At 41.8% G+C, this 16,688-nt stretch overlaps 2 protein-coding genes across 8 annotated transcripts in view; one reads left to right on the top strand and one right to left on the bottom strand.

Moving 5' to 3' along the window:
* Positions 1–10,684, bottom strand: part of HEATR5B (HEAT repeat containing 5B) — a 59,248-nt gene extending 48,564 nt beyond the window's left edge. For 2 of the 6 annotated variants that reach the window (XM_056357744.1, XM_056357745.1), the window contains exons 1-8: positions 7,893–9,916; positions 7,210–7,421; positions 5,435–5,543; positions 4,395–4,544; positions 3,703–3,874; positions 3,174–3,331; positions 1,882–2,131; positions 368–523 (exon numbers count right to left, since the gene is read on the bottom strand). In XM_056357744.1, the coding sequence (XP_056213719.1) occupies positions 368–523; positions 1,882–2,131; positions 3,174–3,331; positions 3,703–3,874; positions 4,395–4,544; positions 5,435–5,543; positions 7,210–7,421; positions 7,893–8,018 (1,333 nt within the window). In that variant the 5' untranslated portion in view covers positions 8,019–9,916. Of the gene's footprint in view, positions 1–367; positions 524–1,881; positions 2,132–3,173; positions 3,332–3,702; positions 3,875–4,394; positions 4,545–5,434; positions 5,544–7,209; positions 7,422–7,892; positions 9,917–10,277; positions 10,460–10,573 lie in introns of those variants that run through there. The other 4 variants (XM_056357741.1, XM_056357742.1, XM_056357743.1 and 1 more) reach the window with 4 other exon arrangements.
* A 190-nt stretch (positions 10,685–10,874) lies between these two features.
* GPATCH11 (G-patch domain containing 11) overlaps positions 10,875–16,688 on the top strand; it is an 8,534-nt gene continuing 2,720 nt past the window's right edge. Inside the window, exons 1-8 of one of the 2 annotated variants that reach the window (XM_056357750.1) lie at positions 10,875–11,003; positions 11,092–11,318; positions 12,184–12,225; positions 12,307–12,427; positions 13,131–13,221; positions 14,391–14,495; positions 15,289–15,370; positions 15,687–15,768. In XM_056357750.1, coding sequence (XP_056213725.1) covers positions 10,957–11,003; positions 11,092–11,318; positions 12,184–12,225; positions 12,307–12,427; positions 13,131–13,221; positions 14,391–14,495; positions 15,289–15,370; positions 15,687–15,742 — 771 coding nt within the window. In that variant the 5' untranslated portion in view covers positions 10,875–10,956 and the 3' untranslated portion in view covers positions 15,743–15,768. Of the gene's footprint in view, positions 11,004–11,091; positions 11,319–12,183; positions 12,226–12,306; positions 12,428–13,130; positions 13,222–14,390; positions 14,496–15,288; positions 15,371–15,686; positions 15,773–16,688 lie in introns of both variants that reach the window. The other variant, XM_056357751.1, reaches the window with a different exon arrangement.

The following is a 16,688-nucleotide window of genomic DNA, read 5'->3' as shown; positions in this document are numbered from 1 at the left end:
CTGAAGGCAATACAATTTTCCAGGAGCAAATACTTCAGACCTCATATAGAAAACCAAGGTATTTCCTATAAAACTATTGTCAGAACCAAATCAATGCAAAAATCACAACTTTACAGCTTTCATCAGCCTAAAAAAAGAGCTTCAGACAGTCTTCGATCAAAACAATTAATACTTTGTCAAACTTTAGTTCAAGCTAGAGTACTGAACACAACGAGCTGGACAAATATAGCTACCTGGGAAGTACTACAGGAAGTGCCAGTTTCATCAACTTATCTTACATATTAATTTTTTATTTAACTAGGTTTAATAATATTTCATAATCATTGCTCAAATGTCTAATTTAAACAATTTAAATTTATTTGCATACCAATAGAGGGTTCTTGTATAAGAGGAGATGCAGTGGCATTTAGACTCTGAACGAGGCTACCCAGTTCCTGGAGGGCACACACCATTACATGCTGGCTTGCAGCAACATCAGCAGCTCCTGATTTATTTTCACTGTTAGCATCATTCACTACTGCTTCTGCAGAAAAGAAAACAGAAGTATCCTGCTTAACTACCATTTGAATCACACCTGAACATATACAGGATAGAAAGACAGTTTAGTTTTGACATCAATCTTACATTAAAACAAAAGCCCATGTTTGGCCATAGTAGGAACTCGCAAAGCAAACACATTTTGAAAAGAAAGAGTTTTACAAGTATCAGCCAAACACTATCATCCAAAGGCCATGAAAAAACAGATGCCCAGCAGTTACTACGGACAGCAGTGTGCTAAGAGGTAGGATTGATAATACAACACAGCAAAAGCAAGTATACACATATACAGCATGTGTGGATTGTATGTATGCCCAGTAACTAAAAGTAAAATCTTGACATATCTAGGTTCTGCATACAAATTTGCATGTACATCTATGGAATAAAACTAAAAACAAACAAAAAACAACCAAACCCAGTAAATAATTAATCACAACCTCTAATCATCTTAAAGATATCCAATTAAGTTCCTAGATCTCACTGTAGATTCTTTCTCCTATACAATATCCCAGAAAAAGTAAATGTCACTTCAAAGAGAAAGGACTTTAGTATCCGCTTAATGTTTATATGTCTACTACAATTTTTTTTCCTGGAAGTAATACTTACTGTTATCAGAACCCTTTTAAGGTTCTATATCTACCCTATCAAAACAGACCTACCCTATCAAAAAAAAGTTATGAGAAGAACCTGCAAAAGTTTCAAAATCAATTCCATTTCCGTATGTTAAACATTACTTAAAACTCAAATTAGATGGCAGCAGCAGCAAAGAGGAAGAAAAAGCTGTTTGGTAAATGCATTGTTGTGAAATTCCAGTTTACTTTCTCAATCTCTAGCTCCAACTAACTCATTTCATAAGAAACAAATGCCAACACAGTTTTGTCAGTCCTCTTAGTGATTACATATTCTGCAAAGGGGTCATATTTATCTTCTCTAATTCCAGTTTTCACATTACACCTTTATTTGTCGCCTGCAAAATCCAACTGGGTATTAGTACAGGGGGGATACAAGGACCTACAAGATACTGACATACAAGATCTTCAACACTGGTAGTGAAGAACTCTGCAACTTTCAATACAACCTATCCCAAGATAGACTGCAAACACACACCGTTTTCCCCATTTTCGTTCCAAGCAAATGCAATGTCAAAACAAGCCAGTTGTACACAATCACTTTTCAGGTAGAACCTACATTTTGGATATCATATTTCAAACAGAAAGCAGCTGAATCATCTTTTACCACCACAACAAAATTACTCCTCACGGTAGAAGAAAGCTGGAAAAGGGCTGATCCAGTATAATGACAGTAACTTTCCATTGGTCTCAAATACAGAAAAATGGTTCTCACCCACTGCCTTCATTTGTTTGCCAATAGCTTGACATATATCTTTGGCAGCTGCGATCTGTGCTTTCTCCCCAAGTAAGCTGCCCACAGTGGCTCTCAGGATAAAGGACACACATCTTCGAGAGTAAACTGCATCCACATGGGTCTGAGTAGCACGGGGATGGGAGACCAGGTCAAGTACATGCGACAAAAATGTAGCAAAGTTGCGTTCCAACCACTGACCTCCTAATGTTGTAACAAAGACAACGTAGGCCTGCAAATGCAGAAATTAGGTACAGATCCAATTAAAACAGAAACGAAAGACTAAATTCAGTCACCAAAGACTAAAGACTACAGTTATACTCATGCATAAAGCAGTACAGTAGCAATACCAGCTAGTAATAAGCAACCCTAATGAGGCTAAGGAGGAGGAATCAATCCATTAGCCAGGTTTTCGTCACTGAAGCTAAACTGTTGCCAGTGCCAAGTGTAGCACCTATACTGCAACATACACTGTGAACTGCAAAAGACACTTTGGATGACAGCAAGACAAACCAGTTCATTGCTCTAAGTATGTTTCTTTCTAAAAAATTTAAGTGCATAATGTCAATATCAGCAGCAACACGAATGTGTTCTAATTCACAATGAAAGCCGGGCATTTTTGCCGAGTTCACTTGAAAAAGGCTGAGAAAAATAAAGAGTTTCACAAAATACCCTACAGTCAAAAAACTCTGGATTCTGGCAAGTTATTGCAGCATATTGAAATATATGTCAGAGTCAGAATGCCTGAATTTGAAAAGATGCTGCTGTTACCTTTCTGAAGCTCCACCTTTCACAGGTGGAGCTTTCACATTCAGCGGATTTCACCTACTCAAGACAGACATATGGAGAGAAGCAACAGTTTAACAAATCAGGGCTGCAAACTTTACCCAGCAGCTGAAAAAGAGAGCCAGCAAACACAAAAGGACAACACTGCATCCTCTCTAGAAAGAAATTAAATTTAAATATGGAGCTAAAGTCTTTAACGTACTAAGTTTTCAAATACTTTTGCAAATTAATCCCACCTAATATACACTGATCAAACAAACTTTCCTTAGCAAGTATCTTAATCTATCATCACTGCACATAATAATAAAAGAAAGTAGCTTAGGTGAATGACATGGCATGTACATCTCACAAAACAGGCAAGTCAAACTAGACTTGTGAGTTAATTTACAAGCAAAGAACAGAAGCGTGCATTTTTCCTACAAAAGGGTTACATTTATGTATAAATGTCACTTTATTAATATTTTTAAAAATTAAAGCTTATGACAAACCTGGGTAACACCAACTCGCACTTCCCTATTGACAGATACTCCAACTTTTAACATCTCTCCACCACTCTTTAGGAAACCAGATCCTCCTCGCAGAAATCCTGTGGCCATGAGCTCCAAGACCTCCTCAAGCGTGGCTCTCTTCACATTCTGTCGCATCACTTTTGCGAAAAGACAAGTAACCATTTAATCCCGAAGTTCCCAACAATACAAGCAATGATCTTGAAACCAGGCTCAGCAATTCAACTGTCTTGCAAACACAGATCCAGCCAACATTTCAGGCAACAGCTTGTTTTCATGCTTAAAAAATAACCTACTTTTCCTAGGTGATTTTAATAGTTTGCTCTCTCTTTCTCTGTATTACTACAACAGGGATTCTGCACTTTTTATTCTTTTTAGTTTACCGTTCATAAAACCAAACAATCTACCTAAAAGCCTCCATCTACCAGAATAACGACGTAGCATGCAACACTGTCACGTAACTGAAGGTGCAGTTTGTCCAACTGGAAATGGAATCCAGAAAGACTTGTACCTGTAGCTTGTTTTGGTATCAGTGCTGTAGCCATGACTGTTCCCAAAAGCTTTGACACTGCAACTCGCACACCATAGTTCGAGTTTTCCAGAGCTTTAAAGCACAGTGTTGCAACATTCTCTAGTTCAGCAGTCCACATAAACACTGCTTCATTCTGTAATTCCAGCAGACACTGTAGGAAAAAAAAAATAAAAAAAGACTTGCTGAGAACCAATGGAGACCATCCTGACCTTTTATCTAAGTATCAGTGTAACTGTCAGGTTATTCAGCAAATACTTTAATATTTTAAGAATAAATTTACACACACACACATACACACTCTCCCGTTTACTCAGTAACTTAGCTGAGTAAACAATCAGAAGACTCATGGAATAGGTAACTACTTAAAGAAAAATTTTAAATAAAAGAGAAAAGGACACCAAAAGAACTATGTTATCAAAAACATTTCTCACTGAAGCTAACAGCTAATATATTCTACCTCATATTTGTTTATATGTTTGGGGAAGACAGTACTACAGTACCTCTGTTTACAAAAAAATAAGTCAAATGTCTCAGCCTTCAGTGTGAACTAGGACTCACCTTGCCCAAGTAATTATCAAATTTCCTGTAATAAACAACAGGTCACAGTTCAACTGCAGGTACTACACAGTCACAGCACAAGAATTTCTAAGACTGGTGAGAAACACACCCACCTTAGCCACTGCACATCGTACAGCCATAGATCTGTCCGTCAACAGAGATCGGGCATTCTTATAAATGTCACGGTGACAAGAAGCTGCTGCTCCTCCAAGTCCATTTAGCACTTTCTGTAAACTCATCAGAATCTCACTGCGGCCCTGAGACTGCACAGACACACAAAAAAATGTTTATGCAAAAATGTGGTCACAGCACTTCTGTCAAGACCCAGGTGCATAATTCTGCATTTTCCTGCTTCTGTGCAGGAGTACTTTTGGAAACATTGGTAATGTAGTTCCCTGAAGTCATACACAACCGATACCTAGCTTGTTTTAGATAGCATTAAGCACTATACACAGCTTTACTAAAACCACCTCAGTTGTCACATAAATTAAGATGAACAAGGGAATCCAATAAAACTGGGCCCAGCCAAGATACTTCTGTCCTGCCCCACCATTTATCTGCTGCAGCCCCAGGGAAAAAAGGAAAACACAGTTGATATGAGAGAACAGGAAACCCAAATAGTCAACAGCTTCCTACTACACCTGCACAAAGGCAGGTAATTAAGAGTTTACAGCACACAAAAAAAACCCAAAACCAAACCAAACAAACAAAAAACCCAACCCAAACTAACAACAAAAAAACCCACACTGTATCCTGCTTCATAAAGATGGACAGTAACATCAAAGGTCAAAGATACAAAGTAACATCTTTGTTGCAAAACTTAGGTATTTGTTTTTAAACAACTGAATGTTTATTCAGGGTACACCAGCAGAAATTCTAATGCTGTAGTTAGAAGTGGTACATACAACCATTTTGCAATTTTAATCACTGATGCCACTACAAAGCAACTACCGTAATATTCATGTGACAAAACTCTCAACTCTCTGCACTAAAAATACATACACATGTTTACCTTGACATTAACTATGTAAGCGATTAGCATTTTTCTAGGTACACGGCAAACAATCCAGCCATTTTGGCAAACACTTTTGGACGAAGCAGGTTGCAGTTTAAATGGAATCAAAACCACATATATAAAATAATCTGAACTTACCTCTGCACTTTTCAGAGACTTCAAAAGATTATTCACTGTTTCCGGAAAAGAACTTCCCAGCATTCTACCCATTTTTTCATAAAATGCTCCAACACATGCCACCGCAGCCCTATGAAAAAAAGAGACATTAATTGGCATACTCTTCTTCTCTATCATCTACACGGAGACAAATAATTAAATAGAAATGTATGTTTTAATCATCATTGATGAATAATAATCTATTTATTATTATCCACTAGTTATACTGGATGTTTAACGCTGTGCATTTAATATTTTTTTTTTGTTTGCAAAAGAAGTAACAGAAGATTTATAGCTTCTAAGAACACAGATGTATTTGATTGGGTATTATTACAGGACCTACACACATAGTGAAAAATTCTGGAGAAGACAAGTATATGCCGAAATCTCTGCAAGATTAGGGTTTTGTGTTTCAATAAACCGTTCCTTTTCCAAGCACCTGCAAGATAACCCCTACCCTTTAAAATACCCTTAATATATCATTTCTGTAGATACTGAATGATGGGGGGGGGGGGGGGGAGGTGTCAAGCCTAAGAACTTAAAATGCATAAATTATCGCATAACACAACAAAGTTTGTAGGCACTGTAAAAATCACTGGATCCATATACAGTTATATACCCATTTTCCTTGCTCTGCCATTTGAGATGAGGAATGTTTAAGTAAAGCCATACTGCAGTTACAGACACAAACTGCTCCAGGACAGTCACAGAAGCTGCTCCTGAAAACGTGTGCTTTTTCATTACAAAGCAACAAAGGCTTTTTTTAAACCTGAAATTCTTGGGTAAACAACTTTTTAGCAAAGCTATTTGTTAGAAACCCATTACAGCCTACCCCTTAACGGGCACGTCCCCTACACAAACATCAAAAACCGAAGTTTGAAGGCATACAGGAAAAACCTTCTGGACTACCACTTTGAGTGGGTAGCATAAGTTTCAGAGCATGTTATCGTATAAAACCTTTCCCACTTATACAAGTTCCTCAAAGATTCAAATAAAAGGAGGACAGTATCTGCCCAAACGGTGACTATTTCAGATCTTGTTAAATCCCATTGTTATGATAACACCTGAAGGCAAGCCCAAACCGGGGTTCACTAGACACTGTGAGCACACAAAGCAGTATATATGGGAAAGTACTAAAAACACTTCCAGGGGAAGCTGGTTTTGGCATTAACCAAATTCCTACCAGTGAGATTGCTCCTATAAATAAAGACAAACTGGATCGCACATACATACGCACAAACATCCAAGTATACAGACTCTCTCAGAGAGACTTGTGCAATATATCACAGCAGGGGAATATAAATAGGCAACATCTGCTGGGAAAAAAGAACCTGAACTGTTGGTTACAATCCTCTAGGCAAAGATAATGCTCTTGTTTGACAATCTAGAGGTTCCATCTTAAATGGGGTACCTGAGCACAATCAGCACTAACCCCACTGGTGGAATTTCTTCATTGCACCACTTCATCAACTGTTACCTTTTCATTGACATAAGCATGCAAAAAAGCATAAGATAGTCCCTTGCTTACAGAAAAGCTTCTCACTTTCAGATATCCATGTATATGTCACCTTTGAGTCCTGCCCTTCACAATCTCAATTCTGCTCTTTCCTCTGCTGTATCAAGCACATATGAACTCCAAATAAGCATGCAAAATATAAGTAAACATAACATGCACATATACAGGCAGACTTTTCTGCAACATCCAGGATCACTTTGCTTAAAAAACATTCCCATTTCTCTAACGATATTCAACATACAGTTTTGTGGGCAGGTAGGCCGCAGTATCATCCTTGCTCTTGATGATATCATTACACTTGTCAAGCGTCTGAAAAACAGTAAACGTGTCTCCAATGCTGTAGAGAGCAGCAAGGTTTTTTGCTAGTAGTTTTCGTGTAGGTGGCCCAGGGGAACTGCTGATGAGTCCCGTTAGCTGTTCTACAAGTTTCTTCTGTTTTTCCTTGACATCTGTCTGTTAACGGACCAAAAATATATAAAATAAGAGAAGTCATTTGATCTCGCGTCTTGCCTTCAACACCCAGAAATACCTACAAGAGACTGAAGTAAACCTTACACCACTCCCACTTGTATGTCATTCAGCAAACTGCTTGTCTCGCAGAGACGTGGGATACATTCTGTAACAGCAGAGACATGCTAAATGCTCAGAATTAGCTGTTACCTTATTGATCTTTTGCTTTGAAAAAATACTTACTAAAAATACAGTAATACCTGCCTAGAACATCTTTTAATCCTCTTTACCATCAAGAATCCCTACTCTGGGAGGGAAGGTTTTGTCTTCCAAATAATTACAACAATGAAGAACTCAAACCAAGCTATCTATTATATAACAGAGTTATACTGACCGCCTACTAGCTGTCAACTTTCTCTAGCATGAAATTAATACAAATGTTTTAGAAAGAAAGGCAAAAAACCATAAAATTACCTTGTTAGCAGCTACCAGCACTTTATCCAAAAATCTTAACCACTCAAAGATAAAGACCGGTCTCTTTGCTTCTGTGATTTGAGCTAATGCTTCCTCATTCAGTAACAAACTGTGAGCCAGCTCCATGACTGGTTAAATTCCAGTTTTATTGTAAATTTGTGTAGCAACTCTAAAATCAGAATGTAAATATTAGTATATAGTACAAAGCTTTGGAAATCAAATGAAAATATGCAGATGAAATCTATAGATTACGGTATCGTGATGACAGCCTTGCTCAGACTTGTCTTAGCTAAGCAGTTCCGGGTACATCCATTAGTATTTCAGGGAACAGAATGGTTAATTGTAAAAAGAGCACCCACAGGCAACTTCAGGTGCTAACTCTTAGCCAAGAAAAATACATTGGAGCCCCTGTTTAAAGAAATAAAACACCAAACCACACACAAGAGATAAAGGAGTCATCTCACTGTCTCCTTGTACATAAAACAGAATAAGGATTGTCCCTAATCAAGACCCTTGACCACACTCCCAAAGCTTGGGCACAAACCCGGCCACCTTCTCAACACCTTCAATGGACAAGGTGTTGAGATGGACAGAAGGAGATGAGCCTATCACAAGTAGGAATTTCCACCCATCACAAATCTGAGAGAGGCTGGAACACGGCAGCAGTTGACATCACTCAGCTACAACCTCCAGATCCCACTGCCCTTCCTTTAAGTGCTGGACAAATAAGCACGCTAAAACCCGGCAAGCCTTACGTGCGACAGCCTGGTATACAAGGCAGAAGCCAAACGCCTGCGTGTGTCCCCACCAGGCAAAACGCTACAGATCAAACAGTGGAGCTCCTGCTCCAACAGGGGGTAGCAACAAAGCACTACCAAAAGCACGCTATCAGTGTGAGCAAACACTCCGCAGACAACTTAACCTTAGCAAACCACATTTAAACAAAGTGTAGCAGTTCAACGCAGAACAGATAGGAAAAATAACTAAAAATCACAAAGTCAAGTCAACCATGCTCAGCAAAAAGAAACCCAAAAAGCAAGAAAACCCAACCCCAAATCCCGAATGCAGCAATGCTGAAACTAGGATCTCGGGCAAAGCAGAAAAAGCAAGCAGCTAAGGAGTATGATGTAAGACGTCATCTTTCAACAGCTGCACCGCTCCACTTGTGCTCTCAAGTGCTCGCAGCTGCTTCCTCACTCATGGTCAAACCCAACAAATCTAAAGTCAAGTGAAGTGATTTAATTTTTTTTTTTTAAACGGCCCCCAGATTAGACAGTAGTAAAGGGTGGCATTAATACTGTAACTGTATTATGGTTCTAAATATACCTTAATGATTCAGTACCGATGAAACTAAAGCATCACAATGTCTGTAGTACTAAGCATGCTCCCTGCTCTTTGGTACTTTGCATTGTAGTATTTTTCACTGTGCATCTCTCTGGTGACAGATCAGCAGCGGTGGAAGAGCCACATACAGAAACGCATATAGCCCTCGCCTGACACCTCCAAAGGCATCTTCTGGCTTTTCCAGGTTACAAAGAACTGAGGAGGCACTGCCTGTCCATAATGCACAGGCACATCGCTTCAAAACACCTTTACATGAGAGCAAAGAGAAACGCAATGACTGACAGCACTATGGCCCCTTGGCTATCACCCCAGAGCTCTACTCTGCTCGTCACCCGCACCGCACAGGAGTGCCGTATGACAGCACAGCTCATTGCTCTTTTTCCTCCCCAGGTAAGTTTTAATTTTCCCCCAGCCTTTAGAGCCACAGACCCCCTTGTCCACCTTCCACACACTCCCTCTGCGTCTGGGAAACACAAGCTCTGAGCAACCACACCTGCGCGTACTTCAGCCGCGCCACTGAAGCACACACATGAAAACCCAGCGACACGAAGGCTGAGCGCCCGGCACGCAGCGGCCGGCCCAGAGCCCACCCACGCCGGCCAAAGGCTCGCTCCGAATCCGAGCGGAAAACACCTGCCAGGTTCCACTGATGCTGGCGAGGGCCGGGGCTCCCTGTGCAGCTACGAGCAGTAAATACCGCGTCACCCCCCCACAGGGCGCGGGGCAACCGCCCGCCAGAGCCAACCCGCCCCCACCGAGCTCTGTCAGAGCGTTACGGAAGGAGAACGTTCAGGTGCGCGACGGCTCCCCTCCACCTCCAGCCGGCGCTCGCCGGGCAGCCCTTCCGCCGGCTGAACTCGGGCACGTCCAGGCGCAGCGGCGCCCTCCTGAGAGGCCGCACCAGGTGAGGCGGCGGCTCCGTGCCCGGGCCGGCTCCCTCCGGCGCCGGTCAGGGCCCCCCGCGCCCGCCGCCGGCCCAGGGCCCGCCCCGCAGCCAGGCACGGCCGGCACCGCCCGCCCGCCGCCGTTAGCGGCTCCTACCGTGCGGCGGCCGCGTCCCGCCAGCTGCGGGCCGCGCCACGCGTGACAGCGCGGCCCCCCGGGGGGAGGGGGCGGGACACGGACACGGACACGCGCGGGCACGCGCCGCCGCCCGCGCCCCCTCAGCCGCCGCGCCCGCGCCGCCCCAGCCCGCACGGCGAGGAGCCCCCCCCGCCGCGGGCCCATCCCCGGCGGGCCCGGCTGCGTCCGGCACGGCCCGGGGCGGGCCCGGCCGGCAGGAGGGGCCCGGCGGCAGGAGCGGCTTGGCCCCCCGGCCCGGCGCCGGCCCCACGCACCTGGGCAGCGCGGCGGCGATCGCGGCAGGAAGCGGGAGGCGCGCAGGCGCCGGCGGGCGGGGGCGGCCCTGGCCGTGCGCAGGCGCCGCCAGCCGAGCGGGCCGGGCCGGGCCGGGTGGGTGCGGGGGCTCCTCCCGCCGGGTCCTCCCGCAGCCCCCGCGCTCCGCTGCGGCTCCGCGGGGGTCGAGGGGCGGCCGGCGGCAGCGGAGCCCGGCAGAACGCGCCGCGGGGAAGCGGGACGGGGCGGCCTGGCCCGGCCCCGCGTGTCCGTCCCGCAGCCCCGCCGCGCGGCCTTTCCCCTCTGAAAGCGGGTTCCGCAGCTCGGGTAGCGTGCGGAGAAATAACATCGGTGATAACGCGTATTGGCGGTGTTTATAGGAAACATGGAGGAAGATGAAGAGGAAGACTACATGTCTGATTTATTTATTAAGTAAGTAGGCGGCGCCTTTTTTCTCTCTGAAGCGATTGTAACCGCGCGGAGCCCCCGCCCGCTGACGGGCTGCCCCGCTACCTTACAGGCAGGACGTGCGGCCGGGCCTGCCCATGGTGAGGCGGGTGAGGGAGGCTATGCAGAAAGAAGAAAAACAAAAAGAAGCCAACGAGAGGAACAGACAGAAGAGCGTAAAAGAAGAAGAAAAAGAGAGACGCGATTTGGTGTTGAAAAGTGCATTGGGTACTGAGAACAAAGGCTTCGCGTTGCTCCAGAAGATGGGCTACAAGAGCGGCCAGGCCCTTGGCAAAAGCGGTAAGCTTGTCACTGCAAGTGCATGCCTGGCTTTCTATTTTACAGACTCTGGCTGCCACTTCATTTGGAGACAGGGTCAATAAGTGCCTTTCCAAGAGCTCTGGCATTGCTGAACTGTGAATGTGTTGTGGCGGAACAAAAGATGAGAGCAAATCTCTAAAAACTGAAATAAAAATGCTACGGACTATCAAGAGATGTGAGGGAAGCAGCAGTACTTGCTGCTCAGTAAATGTTCTTCTACACGTGCATGCCTACAGGAATTGCACTAAGGGTGTTTTGATGGTCTCGTAAAGCTAATAGCATTCCAAAAAAGTCAGCCCCTTTCTTCGGGTTTATAGTTGGATTAAGAAGTGGTGCACACTGGCCTACCTTTATGAAGTCTTAATAAATGGAGTAAAATCAGTAAAACAAAGCATCAGTAACTGCAGTGCCAGTTCAGCCTCTCGCAGATAATCGGCAAATGAACTGGCCAAGAGAGATTCTTTTTATTCTTCATCTTTGTCAAGTTGTGAGATTCTAGAATGACAAGTGCTCCAGAAGGCTGTAACAAAGCAGTCTTTATCACAGGTAGGCTATACCTGTCAAGTCAACACATTTTTGTTTCAGTTGGGTAGCATCCTGAAAATAGTATATAGCAACCCAGCAGACAAGCCAAAAAAAAAAAAGAGGGAGTTCCAGTTCAGCTGGGTCGTTTGTAATGTACTAAATGGACATTGATTTAGGGTTTTTTGACTTCTGAGCAATAAAATCACAAGAAAATGTCTGTATTTAATGGCAAAAGCAGCTTGCCTACTTGATTACACTGCAGAAATCATAGTTTGAGAAGGACCTGGCTTCTTAAATTGGCCTGTTTTTTCCCCCACAGGAGAAGGCATTGTTGAACCTATTCCTTTGAACATAAAAACAGGTTTGTTATACTTCCTAATTTACTTAGTTTGGGGTATCAGAGCTTCTCAACTGCTTACATTCATCTTTTGAACTTACATAGGCAGAAGCGGGCTTGGTCACGAGGAATTAAAAAAGCGAAAAGCTGAAGAAAAACTGGAAAACTATAGGCAAAAGCTTCATATGAAAAAAAAAGCAAATGAACAAGCTGCAGATCAGTTCAGGTAAAATGATGTTACTGATATTCCAACCAGTGTCTAAACAACTATTCTTTTTATGCTTTAAGTTTGGTTATTCTTTTGAATGAGAGGTAAGAGTTGAAATACAGAGTAATTGTTTCTCAGTTCTAAAGCAAAAGTAGATAAACACTGTAATGCTAAAGGTGTGTGCTGCATCATTTATTTTTGTTCATGTTAATAATGCAAATAATATACATACTAACTTTTTACAAGTCATTTGTAGCTGTTTAAATCTGAGAACCATGTCATCTTTTTTAATATAAAATCCACAGATAATCCTGAGCGATGTTGCTACAGTTGTAAAAATCAGGGTAAACGTGTTTACATTTTGTTGTTTATATTGTCTCCTTATTTGCTTGTTACATGTGGAGATAGAAAGCCTAGGGAAGACTATCTTTTACAGATGTTTAGTGAACCACTTTTGTATGTCTTATGAAAATCTGATGAAGAAAGTGTCCAGTGTAGTGTGATCAAAAAACCACTGTCTTGAAGGTATAATTCCCAAGAAACACGTGTGCTCCCACAGAAACAGATGTCAGAAGAACTTCTTAACTTCAACATTGTCCTGGTCTGGAAGAATTAGTAGGGCTAGAATCTTAGATGTTCTATTTCAGAAAAACTTATTGACTATAATGCATCTCACTGTTCATCTACCTGCTTATTTTAGCTATCTACTTTTTCTTAACAGAATAAGATTCAAAACGAAACAAGAAGAACGTAAGATGGAAGGGGACCTCCGAAGAAGCCAGAGGGCCTGCCAGCAGTTAGATATGCAAAAAGTGAGACACATTTTTGGGGGTTAGAAGGAAGGTTTAGGTTGGAGATACAGGGTACAAACAAAGTAGTCATTCAATTCTTGGAAGTTCTCAAAAATTGTGGGATAACTGGCCTGAGGTCTTGATGTTTGGCAACACTTCAGTCCTCTTAAAATATTTCAAAGTGTATGTTTGCACCATTAGGATATTTGAAGGTGTACACCTACCTCATAGTAGCTTACGTGAGGACCGGTGTTCATTTGCATCACCAGAGCTCACCTGGTTTTGCTCCTGCATTTTTGTGGTTACTTTTGAGCTGTTCGCATATCTTTCAGTAACCGACGTCACACCACCCTAACTGACGGTGCTGTTTGCCTCCAGTGAGGGAGCAACATTATCACAGAATGGTTGATGTTGGATAGGGCTCTGGAGGTCATCTTGTCCAAGCCTCCTGCTTAAGCAGGGTCACCCACAGCAGGTTGTCCAGGACCATGTCCAGACAGCTCTTGAGTATCTCCAAGGATAGGGATCATCATGGAGGGAATCAGCAGATTCACCAAAGAAGCATTTAAACAAAAAAACAAACCCAAAATGAGGTACCTTCCACCTGCAAGGAGTAACATGGGTAAAAGCAGTGAACTACTGTAATTTTTGCCACTTGAAAACTTCAAGTGTATTTCTTTTCTCTGTTAGCCTGTTGGAGGTTAATACTGGCCCACAAGTTCTGCTAAGATTGTTTGATACTCTTTAATCTGCTTCATAGGAAGTTGGCTGAATTAATTCAGATCTCTGTGTTGATTCTTCTTCCTTTAACTTCACTTGAAGGGGATTAGGAGGCGCTGTGTGATCTCTTGACTGAAGAACTGGGGGCAGCATGACTTCAGCTGATAAAAAAGCCTATCTGATCACAGCCTTGGTGTGAGATTATGTGGCTGTGTAGCCTTACACATACTGAATGTAGATGAAATAGAACCTTATATTAGCATGCATTTACTTGTTTTAAAAAAGTGAATAGTGCTTCTTGTGGACCACTGTGCTTAGTCTCCCACTACATCTTTAGTGATTCTTGGTTATACTATGCAGGAAAGTTCTAAAACCTAACATCTCATCTATTAGAAATTGGTTTTATCAAGCATCTTACAAGAAAACCTACAATGGCAGATAATTTTCATCTAAATGCTTTATTATTTAAGGATATTGATGTTCCCAAGGAGACTTGGTATTGGCTAGAACCTGAAGAGGAAGATGACAAGGATGAGGAAGATAAGGAAGATGAATGCACAAGCTCAGATTTAAGCGTAAGCTCTGCAACTAAATTACTGCTTGATTCAGAAGTAAATTTAATATTCCTCTTAAAAGTATGTATACATATACACATAAAGGATATATGTATACATGTCACTGTCAATAAGCTGTAGTGAATGGCCTCTATGCAATCTTAGACAGTGATTTTTATAGCAGTTACGTGATAAAATATAAAACATTAAACCACTGATTTATTGCTTCTCTGTTTTGAAGCTGATCTTTGGAAAAAGTAGCCTAGAAATTAATTCTAAACATTTTGTGTCTTAGCCAAGACATGCAAGATCACATATTTGATCAAAGTAATTTGCTTTTGAGTTTTAATTTTTGGTGCCTCATCTCATGTATTGGACTCATTTTTTTGAATTGCTGAGTAATTTCTGAAAACGCTTCACAGATTATCTTGAGATGGGACACTGGAAATTCACTTTTTTTTGAGAACTAATTATACAGCTGTTGTTAGCTTTATGGATTTGATTTGCATAGATTAGGTCTGAACAACTTCACAAAAAAAATCATATACTTGAAATAAGGTAGCTGGGTCATATTTTTAGCACTCTTTTTCAGTGCAGGTTTATTAGCTGAAAAGAAGGATGAGCAAGCAACAGCCATTAACTTTCTGGAGATCGTGAATTCCTGTGCCATTTGGGAAACTTCATGCCTTACTGAGTATTGTGTAGCTTTTACGTAGCAAAAGGTTAAACAATGTATTTTAGCAAAGCTAGTAGCTCTAGAAGGGTTTTGTGTCACATGAGCCCCAGATCTTTGCATACCTGTACGTATCTCTAGGTATCAGAAAAGCTACGCATCCTGACTGCCTATCTGAGAGAAGAGCACTTTTATTGCATTTGGTGTGGAACAACCTATGAAGGTGAGAGCAAAGCTGTCTTCTAAGTGTTTTACTTATGCAGCTAGACTTAAATAGTACAATATATCCTTTGTTTCTCTTACTGCAGTCTTTTAAATCTACATAGCAAATTTTCCTTCCAGGCTGCTGGGTTTTGCACAATACCCAAAGAGGGTAGAATTTGCGTTCACTGTTCTAAAACAAAGCTTGGAATTAATAACTTGCAAATCTTCTTGAATTCTATGTGACCTCCTTTACATGGATTCTTCCGATAATTCTAGCAACATTTTTTCCCTCCTGTGAGCTGGTATTACTCGCTTTTTCTCTGCTTATCCTGTAGATTCTGAAGATTTATCGTCAAACTGCCCTGGAGACAGTGCTGCAGATCACGACTAAAGCCTTTCTGAAGGAAGGAGTCCTAGATAAGTATGTGTAGTTCATAGTATCTTTTAGAAGGTTTGGAGCTGTGCCCTACTGAAGAATTCACACCAAAGTATGCAGAAGAATAGTAAACTCACATTTCTGAAGCATCTTACGGATTTTCTGCCTGATGCGCAATTTAATAGGAATTCAAACTTTGCCTTTATAATTGAACTACTTTAATTCAAGTTAAATTAGAGAAGCAGGTTAAGCCTTCCATCCTCTTTGGTTATGCCCTGCCCAACTGAACGAAATCAGCTGATAATAAAATTCAGGTTTGAGTAAGGGAATAAATACTGGCTAGTTACTCTGTTCTACAATGTTACACAGTTTCTTTTCATCCTTACGTAGATGACTAAACATCAGACTTTTTTACACTGATGTTATTTGAATCAATATTCTGTTGTATCTAAAGATGCATATTTTGCATAACTAAATAGTACCAGTTCATGTTGTTGGGATTTTTTAATATAGAAAATACATTTTAATAGACCTTTTATTTTTAGGGAACAATAGTTGCTACTGTAAACGGTCACTAATAGAAACGTACTGCTGAAGTATACAGATACTATGGGGGGGAAAAAAAAGTATCAAAACCTCACTATTACTTAACGGTAGGAATATTACGGTATTAGGGTGCTCCGTCCAGGAACTATAAAGGATATTCAGCCAAAGTCTGTCACAGTAATGTTCATATTGTAAAGTAGTTTTATGGGCAAAAGGGAAAAGGAAATTCAACTAGTGGTATTTTATCTGTGTCAAGATACCATTTCTCACAGATCTTGACCACTGCAAGGAAATACTAATTAGCCCAGGATAGTGCAATGCCCTATGTATCACAGCCAGGGATCATGTTAGGAAAGCCAAAGCCCTGATAAAATTAAATCCAGCCAGGGATGTCAAGGGCAACAAGAAAAGCTTC

The sequence above is a fragment of the Falco biarmicus genome, chromosome 12, assembly GCF_023638135.1.
Source record: "Falco biarmicus isolate bFalBia1 chromosome 12, bFalBia1.pri, whole genome shotgun sequence".
NCBI classification, from domain to species: domain Eukaryota; kingdom Metazoa; phylum Chordata; class Aves; order Falconiformes; family Falconidae; genus Falco; species Falco biarmicus.
This window is presented reverse-complemented; position numbering and strand designations above follow the sequence as displayed.